Source organism: Mobula birostris, chromosome 7 (assembly GCF_030028105.1).
Source record: "Mobula birostris isolate sMobBir1 chromosome 7, sMobBir1.hap1, whole genome shotgun sequence".
NCBI lineage: Eukaryota > Metazoa > Chordata > Chondrichthyes > Myliobatiformes > Myliobatidae > Mobula > Mobula birostris.
In genome coordinates, this window is record NC_092376.1 from 171,539,407 (window position 1) to 171,561,812 (window position 22,406).

The following is a 22,406-nucleotide window of genomic DNA, read 5'->3' on the forward strand; positions in this document are numbered from 1 at the left end:
AAATAAAAGGCGCCACACTTATCAAAGTTCAAACTCTTCATGCACAAACAGTTGGAGCTCAGGACCCTTCTTCACCCTGCGACCCCTCGGACCACCTCGACCGGCCGCCTGGGACCAACAACGGTGGTCGACCAGCTGCTCCACAGGAGTCCGTCTCCATCTCCTCTCCTTGCCGACCGCCCCACTCGGGGTCCGACCCTGTTAGCAGACTCTCAGCACCTGGTCCATCCTCTGTCTCTCTCTCTCCCGCCTTCTCCGCCAAAACCCCACGCATACAATATCTTACAGACACACCAAAGCATAACAACTATCGCAATTGGTTCATTCGTCCTCTTATCAATAGATAATCCAAAACAAACGGCTAGCGGGAAGGACTTTCTCAGCAGTTAACATAACAAAGAAGCCCTTTCAGTTATAACATAACAAAGAAGCCATTTTAATTAGACTACGCAGAGACATATAAAAAAGAAACCCCTTACACATAGAATTGGAGGAGGTAGCGGAGGTGCTTATTGAATACTTTGCTTCAGTATTCACCAGGGGAAAGGACCTTAGCAATTGTGGGGATGACTTACAGCGGAATGAAATGCTTGAGCATATAGTCATTTAGAAAGAGGATATGCTGGAGCTTTTAGAAACATAGAAGACCTACAGCACAATACAGGCTCTTTGGCCCACAAAGCTGTGCCAAACATGTCCCTGCTTTAGAACTACCTGGGCTTTACCCATAGCCCTCTATTTTTCGAAGCTCCATGCAGCCATCCAGGAGTCTCTTAAAAGACCCTATTGTTTCTGCCTCCACCATTCCACGCACTCACCGCTCTCTGTGTATTTATTTATTACTATTCTATTACTATTTATTATTTCTATAACTATTACTATTTACTAATAGTAATATTACTATTACTATTTATTATTTATGGTGCAACTGTAACGAAAACCAATTTCCCCTGGGATCAATAAAGTATGACTATGGAAAAAAAAAACTTACCCCGACATCTCCTCTGTACCTACTTCCAAGCACCTTAAAACTATGCCCTCTCGTGCTAGCCATTTCAGCCCTGGGGAAAAGCCTCTGACTATCCACACGATAAATGCCTCTCATTATCTTGAACACCCCTATCAAGTCACCTCTCATCCTTCATCGCTCCAAGGAGAAAAGGCAGAGTTCGCTCAACCTGTTCGCATAAGGCATGCTCCCCAATCCAGGCAACATCCTTGTAAATCTCCTCTGCACCCTTTCTATGGTTTCCACATCCTTCCTGTAGTGAGGCGACCAGAATTGAGCACAGTACTCCAAGTGGGGTCTGACCAGGATCCTATATAGTTGCAACATTACCTCTAGGCTCTTAAATTCAAACCCACAATTGATGAAGGCCAATACACTGTATGCCGCCTTAACCACAGAGTCAACCTGCGTAGCAGCTTTGAGTGTCCTACGGTCTCGGACCCCAAGATCCCTCTGATCCTCCACACTGCCAAGAGTCTTACTATAAATGTTATATTCTGCCATCATACTTGACCTACCAAAATGAACCACCTCAAACTTATCTTGGTTGAACTCCATCTGCCACTTCTTAGCCCGGTTTTGCATCCTTTCAGTGTCCTGTTGTAACCTCTGACAGCCCGCCACACTATCCACAACACCCCCAACCTTTGTGCCATGAACAAATTTACTAACCCATCCCTCCACTTCTTCATCCAGGTCAGTTATAAAAATCACAAAGAGTAGAGGTCCCAAAACAGATCCCTGAGGCACACCACTGGTCACCGGCCTCCATGCAGAATATGACCCATCTACAACCACTCTGCCTTCTGTGAGCAAGCCAGTTCTGGATCCACAAAGCAATGTTCCCTTGGATCCCATGCCTCCTTACTTTCTCAGTAAGCCTTGCATGGGGTACCTTATCAAATGCCTTGCTAAAATCCATTTACACTACACCTACGGCTCTACCTTCATCAATGTGTTTAGTCACATTCTCAAAAAATTCAATCAGCCTTGTAAGGCACACCTGCCTTTGACAAAGCCATGCTGACTAGTCCTAATCATATTATGCCTCTCCAAATGTTCATAAATCCTGCCTCTCAAGGATCTTCTCCATCAACTTACCAACCACTGAAGTAAGACTCACTGGTTTATAATTTCCTGGGCTATCCCTACTCCCTTTTTGAATAAGGGAACAACATCCGCAACCCTCCAATCCTCCAGAAGCTCTCCCGTCCTTATTGATGATGCAAAGGGCATTGCCAGAGGCTCAGCAATCTCCTCCCTCGCGTCCCACAGTAGCCTGGGGTACATCCTGTCTGGTCCCGGTGACTTATCCAACTTGATGCTTTCCAAAAGCTCCAGCACATCCTCTTCCTTAATATCTACATGCTCAAGCATTTCAGTCCACTGCAGGTCATCCCTACAATCGCCAAGATCCTTTTCTGTAGTGAATACTGAAGCAAAGTATTCATTAAGTACCTCTGCTATTTCCTCCAGTTTCATAGACACTTGATTAGTCCTATTCTCTCACGGCTTATCCTCTTGGTCTTCACATACCTGCAGAATGCCTTGGGGTTTTCCTTAATCCTGTCCACCAAGGCCTTCTCGTGGCCTCTTCTGGCTCTCCTAATTTCATTCTTAAGCTCCTTCCTGCTGGCCTTATAATCTTCTAGATTCCTATCATTACCTCATTTTTTTTGAACCTTTCGTAAGTTCTTCTTTTCTTCTTGACTGGATTTACAACAGCCTTTGTACACCACGGATCTTGTACCCTACCATCCTTTCCATGTCTCATCGGAACATACGTACTCACAACCCCACGCAAATATCCCCTGAATTTTTGCCACACTTCTTCCGTACATTTCCCTGAGAACATCTGTTTCCAATTTATGCTTCCAAGTTCCTGCCTGATAGCCTCATATTTCCCCTTACTCCAATTAAGCGCTTTCCTAACTTGTCTGTTCCTACCCCTCTCCAATGCTATGGTAAAGGAGATAGAGTTGTGATCACCATCTCCAAAATGCTCTCCCACTGAGAGATCTGATACCTGACCAGGTTCATTTCCCAATACCCGATCAAGTACAGCCTCTTCTCTTGTAGGCTTATCTACATATTGTGTCAAGAAACCTTCCTGAACACACCTAACAAACTCTACCCCATCTAAACCTCTCACTCTAGGGAGATGCCAATCAATATTTGGGAAATTAAAATCTCCCACCAGAACAACCCTGTTATTATTACACTTTTCCAGAATGTCTCCCTATCTTCTCCTTGATGTCCCTGTTACTATTGGGTGGTCTATAAAAAAACACTCAGCAGAGTTATTGACACCTTCCTGTTCCTAACTTCCACCCACAGAGACTCTGTAGACATTCCCTCCATGACTTCCTCCTTTTCTGCAACCGTGACACTATCTCTGATCAACAGTGCCACGCCCCCACCTCTTTTGCCTCCATGTCCTTTCTGAAACATGAAAAGCCTAGCACCTTGAAGTAGCCATTCCTGCTACTGCACCATCCAAGTCTCTGATCATAGCTCCAAGCGCTGATCCACGCTTTGAGCTCGTCCGCTTTATTCATAATTCTCCTCGCATTAAAATAGACACATCTCAAACCATCGGTCTGAGCGCATCCTTGTGTATCCGTGTTTCTTTCCTGCGTCCACAGAATTGCCTATCTGACCCCCTAACTATAGAGTCCTCTATCACTGCTGCCATCCTCTTCCTTTCCCTACCCTTCTGAGCCACAGGACTAGACTCTGTGTCAGAGGTGCAGCCACTATTGCTTCCCCCAGGTATGTTGTTGTTCCCCCCCCCCCAACAGTACTCAAGCAGTACTTATTGTTAAGGGGGACAGCCATTGGGGTACTCTCTCGCACCTGCTTCTTGCCCTTCCCTCTCCTGACTGTTAACCACTTCTCTGTCTCCTGTGGTTCCGGGTTGACTACCTGCCTGTAGTTCCTCTATCACCTCCTCAGTCTCCCTGACTAGATGAAGGTCATCAAGCTCCAGTTCCCTAACGCGGTCCCTGAGGAGCTGCAGCTCGACACACCTGGTGCAGACGTCGTCCGGGAGGCCGGGAGTCTCCAGGACCTCCCACATCTGACACTGAGCACAGAAAACTGGCCTCACACACATAATTTGTCTGTATCCTAAATAGTTAACCTACCTGGTCTCGACCCTTTATCGCCGAAGCCCCGTTGAGCCAAAGCCTTCCTACTCTGACACCCGCTCTGTAAATCTGTCTTCTTTTTAAACTCTTCCCGCTGTTCTCACTGACCGACCTCCACACGCTTTCGCAGTCGTGCCCCATTCAAACTGCTGAAGAGATAACCGTCACCTTTTCAACTCTGCCTGCTTTTAAACTCTTCCCGCTGTTCTCACTGGCCGACCTCCACGCACTTGCGCAGTCGTGCCCCGTTCAAACCACTGAAGAAATAAATCTTCAAACCGCTGAAGAAATAATTTTGAAAAGCATTATGTTTGATAAGTTGCCGGGACTGAACGAGATAACCCCAGGCTACTGTAGGAAGTGAGGAAGAAGACTGCAGAGCCTCTGGCGATGATCTTTGAATCATCAGTAGGGACAGGAGATGTACCGGAGGATTTGAGGGTTACAAGTGTTGTCCTCTCATTCAAGAAAGGGAGTAGATATAAGCCAGGAAATTATAGACCAATGAGTCTTACTTCAGTGTTGGGCATGTTGTTGGAGAAGATCTGGAGAGGCAGGATTTATGAGCATTTGAAGAGACATAATCTGATTACGGATAGTCAGCATGGCTTTGTCAAAGGCATAGCATGCATTATGAGCCTGATTGATATCTTTGAGGATGTAACAAAATACATTGATGAAGATAGAGCAGTGGATGTAGTGTAGATAGATTTCAGTAAGGCGTTTCGTAAGGTTTCCCATGCAAGGCTCATTCAGAAAGTAAGGAAGCATGGGATCCAAGGAGAACTTGCTTTGTGGATCCAGAATTGGCTTGCCCACAGAATGCAAAGAGTGGTTGTAGATGTTTCTATTCTGAATGGAGATCAGTGACCCGTAGTGTTCCACAAGGATCTGTTCTGGGACCCCTCTGCTTTGTGATTTTTTATAAATGGCGTAGGTGAAGAAGTAGAAGAATGGGGTTAGTAAGTTTGCTGATGACACAAAGGTTGGGGGTCTTGTAAATAGTCTGGAGGGTTATTAGAGGTTACAGCGGGACATCATTAAGGTGCACAACTAGGTTGAGAAGTGGCAGATGGAGCTTAACCCAGGTACTTGTGAAGAAGTTCATTTTGGTGTGTCAAATTTGAAGACAGAATATGGTATTGGCAGTGTAGAGGATCGGAGAGATCTTGAGGTCTGTATCCTTTGGACACTCAAAGCTGCTGCCCAGGTTGACAGCGTTGTTAAGAAGTTATATGGTGTGTTGGCCTTCAACCGTGAGATTAAGTTCAAGAGCCATGAGGTAATGTTACAGCTATATGAGACCTTGGTCAGATCCCAGTTAGAGTACTGTGTTCAGTTCTGGTCACCTCACTACAGGAAGGATGTGGATACTATAGAGAGAGCGCAGAGGAGATTTACAAGGTTGTTGCCTGGATTGGAGGACGTACCTTTTGAGAATAGGTTGAGTGAACTTGGCTTTTACTCCTTGGAGCGCCACAGAATGAGAAGTGACCTGATAGAGGTGTATAAGATGATGAGAGGCATTGATCATGTGGTTAGCCAGAGGCTTTTTCCCAGGGCTGAAATGGCTAAAACGAGGCGGCATAGTTTTAAGATGCTTGGAAATAGGTACTGAGGGGATGTCATGCGTAAGTTTTTCACACGCAGAGTGGTGGGTGCATGGAATCCACTGCTGGTGGCGGTGGTGGAAGCCAATACAATAGTCTTTTAAGAGCCTCTTAGGTAGGTACATGGAGCTTAGCAAAATAGACGGCTATGTGCTAGCGATATTCTAGGCGGTTTCTAGAGTAGATTACTTGGTCAGCACAACATTATGGGCCAAAGGGCCTGAAATGTGCTGTAGATTTCTATGTTCTATGTTCTTATCAAAAACAAGACAGTATAGTCTTTTCCAATAGATTTCTTGCCCGAGCCTGAGTTAGAGACTGGGGCTATAGAGAGTGATGGAGATGCTGTCTATTAAGCAGAGATCAGCCCTTCTCTCCTACAGCTCTATTTTAACGAACAAAGAAATATCAAAAAGTCTCAACTGTATGTCTGCTTTGTTGAGCATTTCGCTCTGTCCTCTGCAAAAGGCAGGATCTTTCAGTGGTCACCATTTAATTTCAACTTCTCATTCCTCTTCTGACATGTTGGTGCATGGCTGCCTCTACTGCTGTAATAGGGCCAAGCTCAGGTTGGAGGAGCAAAACATCGATTTCTCTGACTTTTGGTAATTTCTCCTCCTTCCCTCCCTCCACTCTTTTTCCATTCCTCATTCAGGATCCCATCTGACCCTTTCTCTTTTTACCTGGCCATCCCCACCTTCTGTTCTCCTCCTCGTTCCCTTTCTCCCATGGTCCATTGTCCTCTCCTATCAAATGCCTTATTCTTCAGCCTTTTTTCACTTCCACCTATCCTCTCCCAGTTTCTTAGTTCATCCCCTTCCCCCACCCCATCCATCTCCCTCACCTTGACTCACCTGTCACCTACCAGCTTATCTTCCCCCCCCCCCATCTTATTCTGGCTTCTTCGCCCTTCCTTTCCAGTCCTAATGAAGCCTTTCAGCCCGAAACAGCGACTATTTATTCCTCTTCATAGATGCTGCATGACCTGATTTCCTCCAGCATTTTGCGTGATTTCCTCAGGTAAAAACTGGTGAAACTACTTAAAAATAGAAATGTCACCCTTTTGTTCATTCAGCCCAGCATGCCTTGGCCAATACCGGTCTTGCCCTCCTGATGTTTCTGCAGTTTTCTTCTTCATTTAGCCAATTCCCTTGGAAAGTTCCTGTTGGATGTGATTTTATCCTTCTCTAAGACAGTGTTAAGATTGAAGTTATTTCCCTAAATTTTCCATATCCTGTTATGCTGGGAGTCTGCCTGTTCTGCACCTCGACAAATATTCTTCTTGTTTGTCTGCAGGGTACAAACAAAAATGGGTCCCGCTCCAATTGGATGTAAAATCAGAGGGAACGCAAGAGAAACCGGTAACCCGAAACAACCTGCGTCCTCAGAATGAGCCTCTGCGTCCACCAGTCATCAATAGGAGTGACTCCAAAGGTTTGTCCAACTGTTCTCTGTGGTTACAGCATTGATGGTGTTATGGTCCGGAGAGGCCTCAGCAAAGACTGTCCTACTGGTGTTGAGTTCCGACATGCAGCTTTCTGCATATTGGACAAGGCTGGGGCTGGGAAGTGTTGAACATGCATGTGTGGGTGCTCAAGGGTTGACATTTAGCCAGGGTGTAAAGTTCCACGTGGCATTAGGGTGAGTGTCAGCACCTGTTGCATAACGTCTAGGGAGCTGCTTTGACAGTGAATGTCCAGTAGAAGGCAATGGTCTTTGTTTGAAGTATACTGGAGCGATAATTCGATTATACTCCGGGGGTTAAACCTCATGCTAAAGTAATGCTGGACGTGTTATTTTTGGGTGGCATTCGGAGCTTGTTACACAGCGGGTGGCACTCCATTTCTCGTATTCTGTCTCTCCAGGTTACCATCGTGAGGAGAAGTACGACATGAGGGATTGGCGGGAAGACCGTGATGAGATTTCCAGCGTCAAAAGCGAGGGTGGAACAATCCGAGGAGGCTACAGGGGACGAGGGCGAGGTCGAGGCCGGGGGAGGGGTCGTGGCAGAGGTGCTTCCCGCTGTACGTATTGTACTGATATCAGGCAGAGTGCATAAGCAAGATGCCCTCTCTGTTGACATTTAAATCCAGTTCTGATCTCTTGATTTTCTGTGCTTGGTCATAGAGTTAAACAGGGCCTATGGCCCAATATGTTTATGTTGGCCAATGTGCCTTCCTGAGCTAGTCCAATTTTCCTGTTTCTAGCCCATATCTAGCTAAACCTTTCCATAAACTATGAATGTTGTAATTATCAGTCTCCTCTGGCAGCTCGTTCCATATACCCACCACCCTCTTGCCCGACAGGTCCCCATTGAATCATTCCCCTCTCAGCTTGCACCTATGAACTGTAGTTTTATTCTTCCTTATCCACAAAAAAGACTGTGACTATCCACCTTACCTGATATTATAAACCTCTGTAAGATCGCCCTGCAGCCTCCTTCACCCCAGAGAAAATAGCCCCAGCCTCTCAACTCCTTCCTTATAACTCAAGTTCTCAAGGTCCATCTACGTCCTTGTGAATCTTTACTGCACCCAATAGCTTAATCACAGGTTTCCTTTATTGTGGCAACCAGAATAGCACATGAGCAGGTGCAGTCTCATTAAAGTCCTATATAGGCATAACATGCCATCCCAACTCTAATGCAATGAACCAGAATTGATTAGAGCGCTTAAGGTAAAAGGACCCCTTATAGGCAAGTGTTCAGAATGTGATCGAATTCACTCTGAAATTTGAGGAAAAGCTAAAGTCAGAGGTATCAATATTACAGTGGAGTAAAGGAAATTATAGAGACATGAGAGGGAGAGCAGTTGGCCAGAATTAAATGGAAAAGAACACTGGCAGGGATGTCTGCAGAGCAGCAATGGCTGGAATTCCTGGTAGCACTTCAGAAAAAGGTAGTATTCTAAAGGAAAGATGACACTACCATGGCTAACAAGATTTCAAAGGTACATTTAATCAGAGGTACATTTAATGTCAGGGAAATGTATACGACATACATCCTGAAATGCTTTTTCTTCGCAACCATCCAAGAAAACAGAGGAGTCCCCCTAAAGTATGAATGATAGTTAAATGTTACCCCAAAGACCCCCCAGCTCCCCCCCAACCTCGTGTAAGCAGCAGTAAAGCAACAATGCCCCCTCCCCCACCAGCAAAAAATCATCAGCACCCCCCACCGAGCACTCAAGCGTGCAGCAAAGCAACACTAAAGACACAGACCTCCAATACCCCAAAGACTACTCGTTCACCCGGTATTTGACATACCACAGGCTCTCTCTCTCTCCCTAATAAAGGAAAAAGAGGAGTCTCCGTTTCACCGTGAGGGGAGAGATAGCAAACAACTCGCTGGTTTACGATGTTAAAAGTCCATTGCGTCGCTCTTTCTGAGCTCTGTCTCCAAAGATCTCAGGTCTCTGGGCACACAGCCAGGGATCTTCTGACTCCTATGTCACACCGACCTTCGATCCACCCGGTCTCCAGAGCCACGAAATCTTGGACCTCTGAAGGTGAGCTAAGCTCTTAGGCTGTGTCCTTGGCATGTCGAATAACGGCCATTCGTGAAACCCCAAGAGCGGATCCCATTCCCGCAAAGAACCGAAGTCAGCATGTAACTCCAGGTCAGAGTCTTCAAAAAGAAACCTGAAAGGGAAAAATAGAGATGTTAAAGATTGAAATAGAGCTGTTTCCAAAGATGCAAGCAAAGGAGTGGTTGTTTAGTGCCATCTTAAATAAGCTCCGCCCTCTTCAAAGTCAAAGCCAACATAAAAGCCACAGAGAGGGCATATAATAGTGTAAAGAATAGTGGGAAGTTAAAGGATTGGGAAGCTTTTAAAAACCAACAGAAGGCAACTAAAAATATAAGTCAGAAGGTAAAGATGGAATACAGAAGTAAGCTAGCCAATAATATCAAAGAGGATACCAAAAGTTTCTTCAGATACATAAAGTGTAAAAGAGAGGCTAGAATGGATATTGGACCGCTGGAAAATGATGCTGGAGAGGTAGAAATGGGGAACAACGAAATGGCAGACAGTCTGAATAAGTATTTTGCATCAGTCTTCACTGTGAGAGACTAGCAGTATGGTATAAGTTCCATGTGTCAAGGGTCATGAAGTATGTGAAGCTGCCATACCTAGAGAGGAGGTTCTTGGAAAGCTGAAAGGTCTGAATGTAGGTAAGTCACGAGGGCCAGATGGTCTACACCTCAGGGTTCTAAAAGAGGTGGCTGAAGAGATCGTGGAGGCATTAATAATGATCTTCCAAGAATCACTAGATTCTGGAATGGTTCGAGAAAACTGAAAATTGCAAACGTCTCACTCTGAAGAAAGAGTCTGAAGAAAGGAAACTATAGGGCAGTTAGTCTGTCCTCAGTGGGTGGGGAAGATGTTGGAATTGGTCATTAAGGATGAGGTCTCAGGGTAGTTGGAGGCACATGATAAAATAGGCTGTAATCAGCATGGCTTCCTCAAGGGAAAATCTTTCCTGGCAAATCTGTTGGAATTCTTTCGAGAAATAACATGCAGAATAGACGAAGGAGAATCAACTGATGTGTACTTGGATTTTCAGAAAGCCTTCAACAAGGTGCCACACATGAGACTACTTAACAAGCTACGAGCCCGTGGTATTACAGGAAAGATTGTAGCATCGATAAAGCAGTGGCTGATTGGCAGGAGGCAAAGAGTGGGAATAAAGGGAGCCTTTGCTGGTTGGCTACTTGTGACTAGTGGTGTTCTACAGGGATCTGTATTGGGACTGATTCTTTTTACATAAAGTGTCAATGATTTGGATGATGGAATTGATTGTTTTGTTGCAGACTTTGCAGATAGTTGGAGGGGCAGGTAGTTTTGAGGAAGTAGAGAAGCTACCGAGAGACAAACAGCTTAGGAGAATGGGCAGAGAAATGACAGGTGGAATACAGTGTCGGGAAGTGTATGGTCATGCACTTTGGTAGAAGAAATAAAGTGGGTAACTATTTTCTACATGGAGAGAAAATCTTAAAAACCTGAGGCGCAAAGGGACTTGGGAGTCCTTGGGCAAGATTCCCTAAAGGTTAATTTGCGGTTGAGTTTGTGGTGTGGAAGGCAAATGCGACGTTAGCATTCATTTCAAGGGGACTAGAATATAAAAGCAAGGATGTAAATTTTAGACTATAAAGCACTGGTGAAGCCTCACTTGGTGTATTATGAATAATTTTAAGCTCCCTATTTTAGAAAGGATGTGCTGAAACTGGAGAGGTTTCAAAGGACATTCATGAAAATGATTCCAGGATTGTCCAGTGAAGAGTGTTTGTTGGCTCTGGGCCTTTATTCACAAGACTTCAGAAGAATGACAGGTGCCCTCATTGAAACCTATCGAATGGTGAAAGGCCTTGTTTGAGTGGATTTGGAGAGGATGTTTTCTATGGTGGGGGAGTCTAAGACCAGAGGACACAGTCTCAGAATAGAGAGGTGTACTTTTTAGAACAGAGATTAGCAGGAATTTCTTTAGCCAGAGAATGGTAAATATGTGGAATTTGTTGCTGCCGGCTGCGGAAGCCAAGTCTTTACGTATATTTAAGGCGGAGGTTCATAGATACTTGATTGGTCATGACTTGAAGGAATACCGGGAGAAGGCAGGAGGTTGGCGCTGACAGTAAAATTGGTTTAATCATAATGAAATGGAGCAGAGTTGATGGCCAAATAGGCCTCATTCTGCTCCTATATCTTAAGACCATAAGATATAGGAGCAGAAGTAGGCCATTCAGCCAATCGAGTCTGCTCAGCCATTCAATCATGGACTGATCTAATTCCAGTCATCCCCACTCTCCTGCCTTCATCCCATACCCTTTGATGCCCTGGCTAATCAAGAACCTATCTATCTCTGCCTTAAATACACCCAACAACTTGACCTCCACAGCCGCTCGTGGCAACAAATTCCACATATTTACCACCCTAAAGTAATTTCTCTGCATCTTAGTTCTAAAAGGATGTCCTTCAATCCTGAAGTCGTGCCCTCTTGTCCTAGAATCCCCTACCATGGGAAATAACTTTGCCATATCTAATCTGTTCAGGCCTTTTAACATTCAAAATGTTTCTATGAGATCTCACCTTATTCTCCTGAACTCCAGGGAATACAGCCCAAGATCTGCCAGACATTCCTCATATGATAACCCTTTCATCCCTGGAATCATTCTTGTGAATCTTCTCAGAACCCTCTCCAATGTCAGTATATCCCTTCTAAAATAAGGAGCTCAATACTGCACACAATACTCCATGTGGTCTCACGAGTGCCTTATAGATCCACAACATCACATCCCTGCTCTTATATTCTATACCTTTATAAATGAATGCCAACATTGCACTCGCCTTCTTCACCACTGTCTCAATCTGGAGATTAACTTTTAGGGTATCCTACACAAGAACTCCTAAGTCCCTTTGCATCTCTGCATTTTGAATTCTCTCCCCACCTAAATAATAGTCTTCCCATTTATTTTTTCCACCAAAGTGCATGACCATACACTTTCCAACATTGTATTTCATTTGCCACTTCTTTGCCCATTCCCCTTAGCTATCTAAGTCTCTCTGCAGGCTCTCTGTTTCCTCAACACTACCTGCTTCTCCACCTATCTTTGTATCCTCGGCAAATTTAGCCACAAATCTATTTAATACTGTAGTCCAAATCACTGATATACATCGTAAAAAGCAGCAGTCCCCACACCGATTCTTGTGGAAATCCACTGGTAACTGGCAGCCAGCCAGAATAGGATCCCTTTATTCCCACTCTCTGCTTTCTGCCGACCAGCCAATGCTTCACCCATGCTAGTAATTTCCCTGTAAATCCATGGGCTCTTATCTTATCAGCCTCGTGTGACACCTTGTCAAAGGCTTTCTGAAAATCAAAGTACACCACGTCTACTGCATCTCCTTTGTCTATCCTGCTTATAACTTCCTCAAAGAATTGCAGTAGGTTTGTCAGGCAGGATTTTCCTTTCAGGAAACCATGCTGGCTTTGGCTTATCTTGTCATGTGCCTCCAGGTACTCTGTAATCTCATCCCTAACATTTGCAATTTTCCAGTCATCCAGTACAATGCCAGAGTCTATCGATTCTTGTAAGATCATCGTTAATGCCTGCACAATCTCTCCAGCTACTTCCTTCAGATCTCGGTGCATTCCATCAGGTCTAAGAGATTTATCCACCCTCAGACCATTAAGCTTTCTGAGCACCTTCTCAGTCGTAATTTTCACTGCACAAACTTCACTTCACTGACACTCTTGAATGTCTGGTATACTGCAGACATCTTCCACTGTGAAGACTCATGCAAAATACACATTCAGTTCCTCTGCCATCTCTGCATCTCTCATTACAATATCTCCAGCGTCATTTTGTATTGGTCCTATACCTATCCTCGACTCTCTTTTACTATTTATGTACTTTTTAAAAAAAAAGCAGCTTTCCTTATCTTCTTTGATATTAGTCGCCAGCTTCCTTTCATAATTCATCTTTTCCTTCCTAATGACCTTCTTAGTTTCCTTCTACAAGGTTTTAAAAGCTTCCCAATCCTCTGTCTTCCCATTTGCTCTGGCTTCCTTGTATGCCCTCTCTTTTGCTTTGACTTTGGCTCTGACTTCACTTGTCAGCCACAATAGCGTCTTCCTTCCCGCTGAAAATTTCTTCAAATTTGAAATATATCTGTCTTGCACTTCCCTCATTTTTAGCAAAAACTCCAGCCATTGCTGCTCTGCTGTCCTTCCTGCAGATGTCCCTTTCCAGTCAACTACGGACAGTTCCCCTCTCATGCCATTGTAATTTCCTTTATTCCACTGAAATACCAACCCATTGGATTTTATTTTTTCCCTCTCAAATTTCTATGTGAACTCAATCATATTGTGATCACTGTTCCCTAAGGGTTCCTTAACTTTATGCTCTCTCATCACCTCCGGATCACTGCACAACACCCAACACCCAACCCAGAGCTGATGAGACATCTGACAAGAGACAAGAGAACCAAACAGCCCAACCTTTTCAGTTGGTTTAATACATTTTTTGAACCTGATCATCATCTGTCTGCTCAATGCTAGCCGTAAAGGTAGACTGCTCTGGGTTAATGTATTATCTTTCCATATTTATCCCAATTTCATATTTCACACTGTAAGATGGTGAACTACCAGATTCTTTAACCAAATATTTAAGTTAATTTCCTTGTTTCAGCTCATTTTGACTACCATTACACTTACAATGCAAACGCAGATGGAAATGATGGATTGTACAGGCCAAAATATGGTGGTGATATCATCTATTACTATGACAATCAGAGCAGTGCGGAGCTGTACACTATGGACAAAAAGCTGCTCAAAGACTACATCAAGAAACAGATGTAAGTACTGTGGTTATCTGCTTGATGGTCAGATTGTGGTACTTTTGTCCCATAGCTAATTACATCATTGAAGAAAAGTGCTTGGTGGTCAGATTGTGGTACTTTTGTTCTATCGCTAATTACATCATTGGAGAAGGAAGATTCAGACTTGCACTAAATGCTCAGTAGTTTCCCACATTAATGCTAAGATAAGCATTTATTGTTGATCTCCTTTTTGGTAGTTCCTCAACTGTGATGTAAACCGGGATATTTCAGAGCAGTTAAAAGCCAGTCATGGAGACAATGTTGATATAGAGTCTGTAGAGTCCCAGCCTGAAACATATTTCCTCTGAACCCCACTCCCTTCTCTCTCTCCAAACCCCCCCCCCACCCCTGGCGCAACACACACACACACACACACACACACACACACACACACACACACACACACACACACACACACACACACCACCCCCCCCCCCCCCCTTCCACCCATTGACTTCCTCCAGCAGCACACACAAAATGCTGGAGGAACTCAGCAGGCCAGTCAGCATCTATGGAAAAAAGTATAGTGGCCATTTTGGGCAGAGACCCTTCGGCAGGACTGGAGAAAAAAAGATGAGTAGATTTAAAAGGTCGGAGGAGGGGAGAAAGAAACACAGGTGACAGGTGAAACTGGGAGGAGGGGGATGAAGTAAAGAGCTGGGAAGTTAATTGGTGAAAAGAGATACAGGGCTGGAGAAGGGAGAGTCTGATGGAAGAAAACAGAAGACCATGGAAGAAAGAAAAAGATGAAGGAGCACCAGAGGGTGGCAATGGTTAGGCAAGCAGGTGAGATAAGGTGAGAGGGAAAAGGGGATGAGAATGGTGAAGCGGTGTGTGTGGGGGGGTGGGGGTGGTTCATTACCAGAATTTCGAGAAATTGATTCATCAGGTTTGAGGCTACCCAGGTGGAATACAAGGTGCTGTTCCTCAACTTGAGTGTGGCTTCATTGCAACAGCAGAGGAAGCCATGGATTGGCATATCGGAATGGGAATTGGAAATGGAATTAAAATGGGTGGCAGTGGGAGATCCAGCTTCTTCTGGTGGACGGAACATAGGTGCTCGGAGACCTCTTCCGCAGTTTGTTTTAGCGCTTAAGAGTCAGTTGTTTTTTGCATGGACTTGGACCAATGTGTAAAGCATGAAACCTAATGAGTTAACTCAGTCCTGTAGCTTCATTATCGCTTTGCCTGAATTAGATATTATTTTCATCATTTTTTTAAAATTTTAAAGTAACAAGCTGCAGTGCTGAGATTTGAACTGGTCCTCTGGGATACTCATTCAATAGCAGAAGTACTACATACTTAATGCCATTACACTGCTGGCACTTAGGGCAGTAATAAAGGTGCTCCATTTTCTTTGCTATTTGTGTAACAGCTTTTTTTTTGATCGTGCAGGGTTCTTGGCCCTGAGCTGAACCCCTGAACCTAGAGGAGCACTCAGTCTGGCCTCTACCTTTTGACTTGTTTGGTATGGGTGACCATACCAAGAGCCAAAGCACAAAGCCCTGACTCCAGCCAACCTAGCTCTCCCTGTCATTGAGGTATGCTAGCTTTCAAACCCTATGACAAGGTTGAAGGAGCAGAACGACTGTGATGGTAAAATGTTATCTTTTATATTTCCGAGGTTCTAGTCTGACCTAGATGTTTTCCCTTGTTGAATTTTCTGCATTCTTCAAAGTTGTTACATGGACTTGGACCATGAACTTTAAGATATGATTGGAAGCATATGAACACAGTGTAGAGAAATTTGCAGTGCCTGAAATCACACCATTGCCTCATTGGTTTTCACCATGGGAACTTTGAAACTGATAGCATTATGTTGCTGAACAGAGGGGCTTCCTATATCAGTAGGGTGAATCAATCTTATAGTTCATTTTAGGTGCAATCCCTGCGGTTTATCCCTTGGCTTATCTTGATGCAGAATTCATGATCTCTAAATATATCCTCTGAAGTCGTAAACCAATGTTCTGACCTCTAACCCAGTTACATATTTCATTTCAGCCTACTTTTAACTAAACTTAAAATTTATTTATTTACTCCTTTTCCAGGATTTGGATATGGTATGTATTTATTGTCCGTCCTTTTCCTCGTGTATTGGTGAGCTACCAGTCATAGCAACATGCAGCGCAGAAACAAATCCTTTCATCCTATCTAACCTCCTCTATTTATGTACCTGCCTAAATGCCTTTTAAAAGTTGTTGTTATATCTGCCTCACCAACTTCCTTTGCCATTGTTCCAGATATTCACCAGTCAAGTCTCTTGTAAATTTCTCTCTTCTCCTCTTAAATCTGGATGCTCTAGTTCTAGACTCCCCTACCCTGAAGAAAAAAAGATTCTGCCTGTCTGCCCCCTCTATGTCCCTCAGAATCAACTAATTTGATTGAGTTTTCTGACAAGGTTACAAGGAGGATTGATGAAGATGGAGCGGTGGATGTTCTCTACATGAACATCGGGGTAAGGCGTTTGACAAGGGCCATCATGGGGACTCATCCAGAAGATTAAGATGCATAAGATCCATGATAAATTGGCTGTTTGGATTCAGAACTGGCCTGACCATAGTGGTTGAAGTGACTTCTTCTCGCTGGAGGTCTGTGATTAGTGTTGTTCCACAAGGATCTGTACTCCGGCCTTTGCTGTTTATGATGTGTATAAGTGACTTAGATGAAAATGTAGATGGTTGAGTTAGTAAGCCTACAGATGGTGTTAAGATTGGTGGTGTAGTGGATAGCACAGAAGACTCTCAAAGAATATATCGAGTATAGATCAGTTGCAGACATGGCAGACGGAGTTTAATCTGGCCAAATGCAGTGTTGTTGCACCTTGGTAGGTCAAATGCAAAGTGACAATATACGCTTAGAGCTGATACAGTGTTAATAAGCAGAGGGATCTTGGGGTCTAAGTTCACAGCTTCCTGAAAGTGGCTGCACAGGTTGGTAGGGCGTTTAAGAAGACATAGCATTCTTGCCTTTATTAGTCGAAGAATTGAGCCCGGAAGTTATGCTGCAGCTTTATAAAACTCTAGTTAGGGTGTATATAGACTGTTACATGCAGTTCTGGTTGCCCCATTAAAGGAAGGATGTCAAGGCTTTGGGGAGGGTGTACACGAGGTGTACCAGGATACTGCCTGGTTTAGGCTTCTATAACAAGAAGTTGGACAGACTTGGGCTGATTCCTCTGAAGAGGCGGAAGCTGAGGGGATATCTAATAGAGGTTTGAAAGACTGAGAGGCATAGATAGAGCAGAGAGACTGTATCTTTTCCAGGGCTGAAAAGTCTAATATCAGAGGGCATGCGATTTAAGATGGGGAGGGTAATTTCAAAGGAGATGTGAGGTGCTAGTTCTTTACAGTGTGGTCGGTATTTGTAATATGTTGCCTGATGTGCTGGTAGATTTAGATACCTTAGGGACTTAGAGTCATAGAAAAGTACAGCACAGATACAGGCCTTTTGGCCGATCTAGTCTGCCTAACCATTTACTCTCATCGACCTACGCCCAGATCATGGCCCTTCGTACCCGTTGAAAGCGAGCTCGCATGTACCACTTTCTCTAGCAGCTCATTTCACGCTCTCATGGCCCTCTGCGTAAAGAAGATTCCCCTCATGTTCCCCTTAAACTTTTCACCTTTTACCCTTAACCCATTACATCTCGTTGTATTCCTACCCAACCTCAGTGGAATCAGCCTACTTGCATTTACCCTATCTATACCTCTCATAATTTTGTATACCTCTATTAAATTTCCCTTCAAGCTTCTATATTTCCAAAAAATAAAGCCCTAAGCTATCTAGTCTTTACTTATATGAGACATTCAGTAGGCACATGAACATGTGGGAAATTGATGGATATGGACAAAGTATAGACAGAAGAGATCAGTTTAGGTTAGACATTTGATTACTAATTCAACATTTGGCACAACATTGTGGGCCGAAGGGGGCCTGTTCCTGTGCTGTACCATTCTATGTAACCTCAACCCCCTTACCAAAAAGAACCTTTATTCTCTTGTTTTAAATAACACCCATTTACATCATGACATCTACGGCTGTCTGTGGCAATACATTATGAGAAGCATGGATAGATCAGACAGACAGCATCTTTTTCCCAAGATTGAAATGTTTTAAGCAGGGTTGAGGCCCTAGTTAAGAAAAAGGAGGTGGTGCGTAGCAGGTATAGCAAGAAGGAGCAAATGTGCTTCAGGAGTATAAGAAATGAAAGTTAAATACGTTCATTTGAGCAGACTTTGTTGTTTATAGCTGTTTAACTTGCAAGAACTTACAAGGTGGTTGCAAGGTGCTGCAGATGCTGGAATCATGATCTAAAACTGCTGGAAGAATTCTCTGTGTTAGGTGGCATTTGTAGGGGCAGAGGGGTTGAGTCCTGATGCAGATATTTACAAGAATATCAATGATCCCTCTGCCTCCACGGGAGAATATCCTTGGTATTCGACGAGGCAGGTTATTCATATCAGACCATAATCCTTAGGAGTAGAATTAGGCCATTTGGCCCATTGAGTCTGCTCTGCCATTTAATCATGGCTGATCATTTTTTTCTCCTCTTCAGCCCCACTCCCTGTAACCTTTTGTTGCCATGTCCAATCATGAACTGATCAAACTCTGCCTTAAATACACCAATGACCTGGCTTCCACAACTGCTTGTGGTAACAAATTCCACAAATTCACCACCCTCTGGCTAAAGAAAATTCTCTACATCTCTGTTTTAAATGGACGCCCCTCTATCCTGAGGCTGTGTCCTCTTGTCCTGGGGATGTGGAGACATGGGAAACATATTTGCCACATCTATTCTGCCTAGGCTTTTCAACATTTAAAAAGTTTCATTGAGACCCAGAACTATCAAATGTTCCTCGTACGATAACCTTTTCATTCCCAGAGTCATCCTTGTGAACCTTCTCTGAACCCTCTCCAATACCAGCATATCTTATCTTTGATGAGGAACCCAAAACTGTTCACAATACTTAAGATGAGGCCTGTAAAGCCTCAGTATCACATATCTGCTCCTCTATTCTAGACCTCTTAAAATGAATGCTAACATTGCACTTTCCTTCCTCATCACCACCGCTATCTGTAAGTTAACCTTTAGGGCTCCCAAGTCCTTTTGTATCTCAGATTTTTGGATTTTCTCCCCATTTAGAAAATAGTCTGCACATTTACTACTTCTACCAAAGTGCATGATCATGCATTTTCCAACATTATATTTCATTTGCCACTTTCTTGTCCAAAATCTGTCTGTCTTTCTGCAGCCTACCTGTTTTCTCAACACTACCTGCCCTTACACCATTCTTCGTATCATGTGTAAACTTGGCAACAAAGCCTTCTATTCCATCATCTAAATCATTGATATACAGCATAAAAAGAAGCGATCCAAACACCGACCCCTGTGGAACACCACTAGTCACTGCCAGCGAACCAGAAAAAGTTCTTTTTATTCCCACTTGCTGCCTCCTACCAATCAGGCAATGCTCTAATCATACCAGTAATTTTCATGTAAAACCATGGGCTCTTACCTTGGTGAGCAGCCTCATGTGTGGCACCTTGTCAAAGGCCTTATGAAAGTCCAGATATACAACATCCACTGCATCCCCTCTATCTATTCTACTTGTAATCTCCTCAGAGAATTTCAACAGGTTCGTCAGGCAAAATTTTCCCTTAAAGAAACCATGCTAGTGGGGTACTGCAAGGCTCAGTGCTGGGACCCCAGTTGTTGACTAGTGGGGTACCACAAGGCTCAGTGCTGGGACCCCAGTTGTTTACAATATATATTAATGACTTAGATGAGGGAATTAAATGCAGCATCTCCAATTTGCGGATGACATGAAGCTGGGCGGCAGTGTTAGCTGTGAGGAGGATGCTAAGAGGATGCAGGGTGACTTGGATAGGTTAGGTGAGTGGGCAAATTCATGGCAGATGCAATTTAATGTGGATAAATGTGAAATTATCCACTTTGGTGGCAAAAACAGGAAAACAGATTATTATCTGAATGGTGGCTGATTAGGAAAAGGGGAGGTGCAACGAGTACACCAGTCATTGAAAGTGGGCATGCAGGTACAGCAGGTGGTGAAAAGGCGTATGGTATACTGGCATTCATAGCAAGAGGATTTGAGTACAGGAGCAGGGAGGTACTACTGCAGTTGTACAAGGCCTTGGTGAGACCACACCTGGAGTATTGTGTGCAGTTCTGGTCCCCTAATCTGAGGAAAGACATTCTTGCCATAGAGGGAGTACAAAGAAGGTTCACCAGATTAATTCCTAGGATGGCAGGACTTTCACGTGATGAAAGACTGGATCGAATAGGCTTATACTTGCTGGAATTTAGAAGATTGAGGAGGGATCTTATTGAAACGTATAAAATCCTAAAAGGATTGGACAGGCTAGATGCAGGAAGATTGTTTCCAATGTTGGGGAAGTCCAGAACGAAGGGTCACAGTTTTAGGACCGAGATGAGGAAAAACTTCACACAGAGAGTGGTGAATCTGTGGAATTCTCTGCCGCAGGAAACGGTTGAGGCCAGTTCATTGGCTATATTTAAGAGCGAGTTAGATATGGCCCTTGTGGCTAAAGGGATTGGGGGTATGGAGAGAAGGCTGGTATAGGGTTCTGAGTTGGTTGATCAGCCATGATCATACTGAATGGCGGTGCAAGCTCAAAGGGCCGAATGGCCTACTCCTGCACATATTTTCTATGTTTCTATGCTGACTTTGTCCTATCTTGTCCTGTGTTACCAAGTACTCCAAAACCTCATCCTTAATAATTGACTGCTTTCCACATTTTTAGCTGCATGTGACCTTCAATGCTCAGAAACATGATCAATTCTCAGTTGCCCTATATAATGACCCACAAGTTCAGATGCAATTAAGAATTGGCAGTAACTTCTGGCTTAGCCAGTTTCATCCACGCGGTGTTGAAGGCAAATTGATAATGCAATCCTTGTGAGGGTCTAAAGAGCCATGGGTAATCTGGCAATGTTCTTGTTCAGGATGACTGCAGACCCTCAGTATTGAATGAAAGTATTTTGTAAAGGTAATACTTTATTTTCAGACAACCAGGCCTGTATTTGCTGTAATTTATATAATCTATTTGTGCATTTTTGATGTTTCAGCCTTTTTAAGGTTTAGACGGTAAGACCATAAGATACTGAAATAAATAAATAAATAAATTAAATGAAGTATATTTTTTTATGTTAGTTGTTTAATTGGGTTCACTTTATCTAGTTTTAGGACTTGTATGAAGATCCAATCACATTTTAGGTCATATTTATGCAGAAATAGAGAAAATTCCAAAAGGTTCACAAATTTCCTCGCACCACTGTATAGGAGCAGATTTAGGCTGTTATACCCATTGAGTCTGCTGCACCATTTCAATGTGGCTGATCCATGTTGCCTTTCCATCTCCCGTATCTCTTCATGCCTTGAGCAATCAAGAGTCTATCAACCTCTGCCTTAGATATACATAAAGACTTAATCTCAGCAGCTGCCTTTAGCAGTGAATTCCACAGGTTCACCACTCTCTGGCTAAAGAAATTTACTCTTCATTTCTGTTCTAAAAGGACGCACCTCTATTCTGAGGCTGTGTCCTCTGGACTTAGATGCTCCCCCCTTCCACCATAGAAAACATCCTATCAAGGCCTTTCTCCATTCGAAAGGTTTCAGTGAGGTCACCTGTCTTTCTTATGAATTCAAGCAAATACAGGCTCAGAGCCATCAAGCGGTCTTCATATGACAAGCTATAAGACCAGAAGATATAGGAGCCAAAGCCCTACCAGTCTGCCTCTGACCACTCCTTTGATGACCGCTCTGCTAGGCAGTGTCTTGCTTTTATACCTGAACTTTCCCTGCTCTCCAACTCACAATTGGTACTCCAGTTATAGCCAAGTTCCCGCGAAGCATTCCCTTTTTTCCCCCTTTTAAACTTCGCTCCTGGACCTGGGCTCTGCCACCTCTCTCGGGGCTCTCTGACTCATGATTAATGCACCGTTCAATCTTGGAATCGTTTTTATGAACCTCCTTTGAAACCACTTCAGTTTCAGCACTTCCTTTCTAAGAGGCTCACAACTACTCATAATCCAAGTGAAGCCTCACTAGTGCTTTATAGTACTCTTGCTGTACTCACTGTACACTGTACACCCATGATTGTGTAGCCAAGTTTCCATCAAACTCAATGTTTGCTGATGACACCACAATTGTAGGCGGTATCTTGGGTAATGATGATTTTGAGTACAGAGAGGAAATTAAGAACCTGGTGGCATGGTGCGAAG

General features: G+C 43.8%; 1 protein-coding gene across 1 annotated transcript in view; it reads left to right on the top strand.

The window, feature by feature from the left end:
• Positions 1–22,406, top strand: part of larp1 (La ribonucleoprotein 1, translational regulator) — a 180,930-nt gene that overhangs the window by 81,793 nt on the left and 76,731 nt on the right. The window contains exons 6-8 of the mRNA XM_072264084.1: positions 7,065–7,202; positions 7,634–7,792; positions 13,954–14,119. Coding sequence (XP_072120185.1) covers positions 7,065–7,202; positions 7,634–7,792; positions 13,954–14,119 — 463 coding nt within the window. The remainder of the gene's footprint in view (positions 1–7,064; positions 7,203–7,633; positions 7,793–13,953; positions 14,120–22,406) is intronic.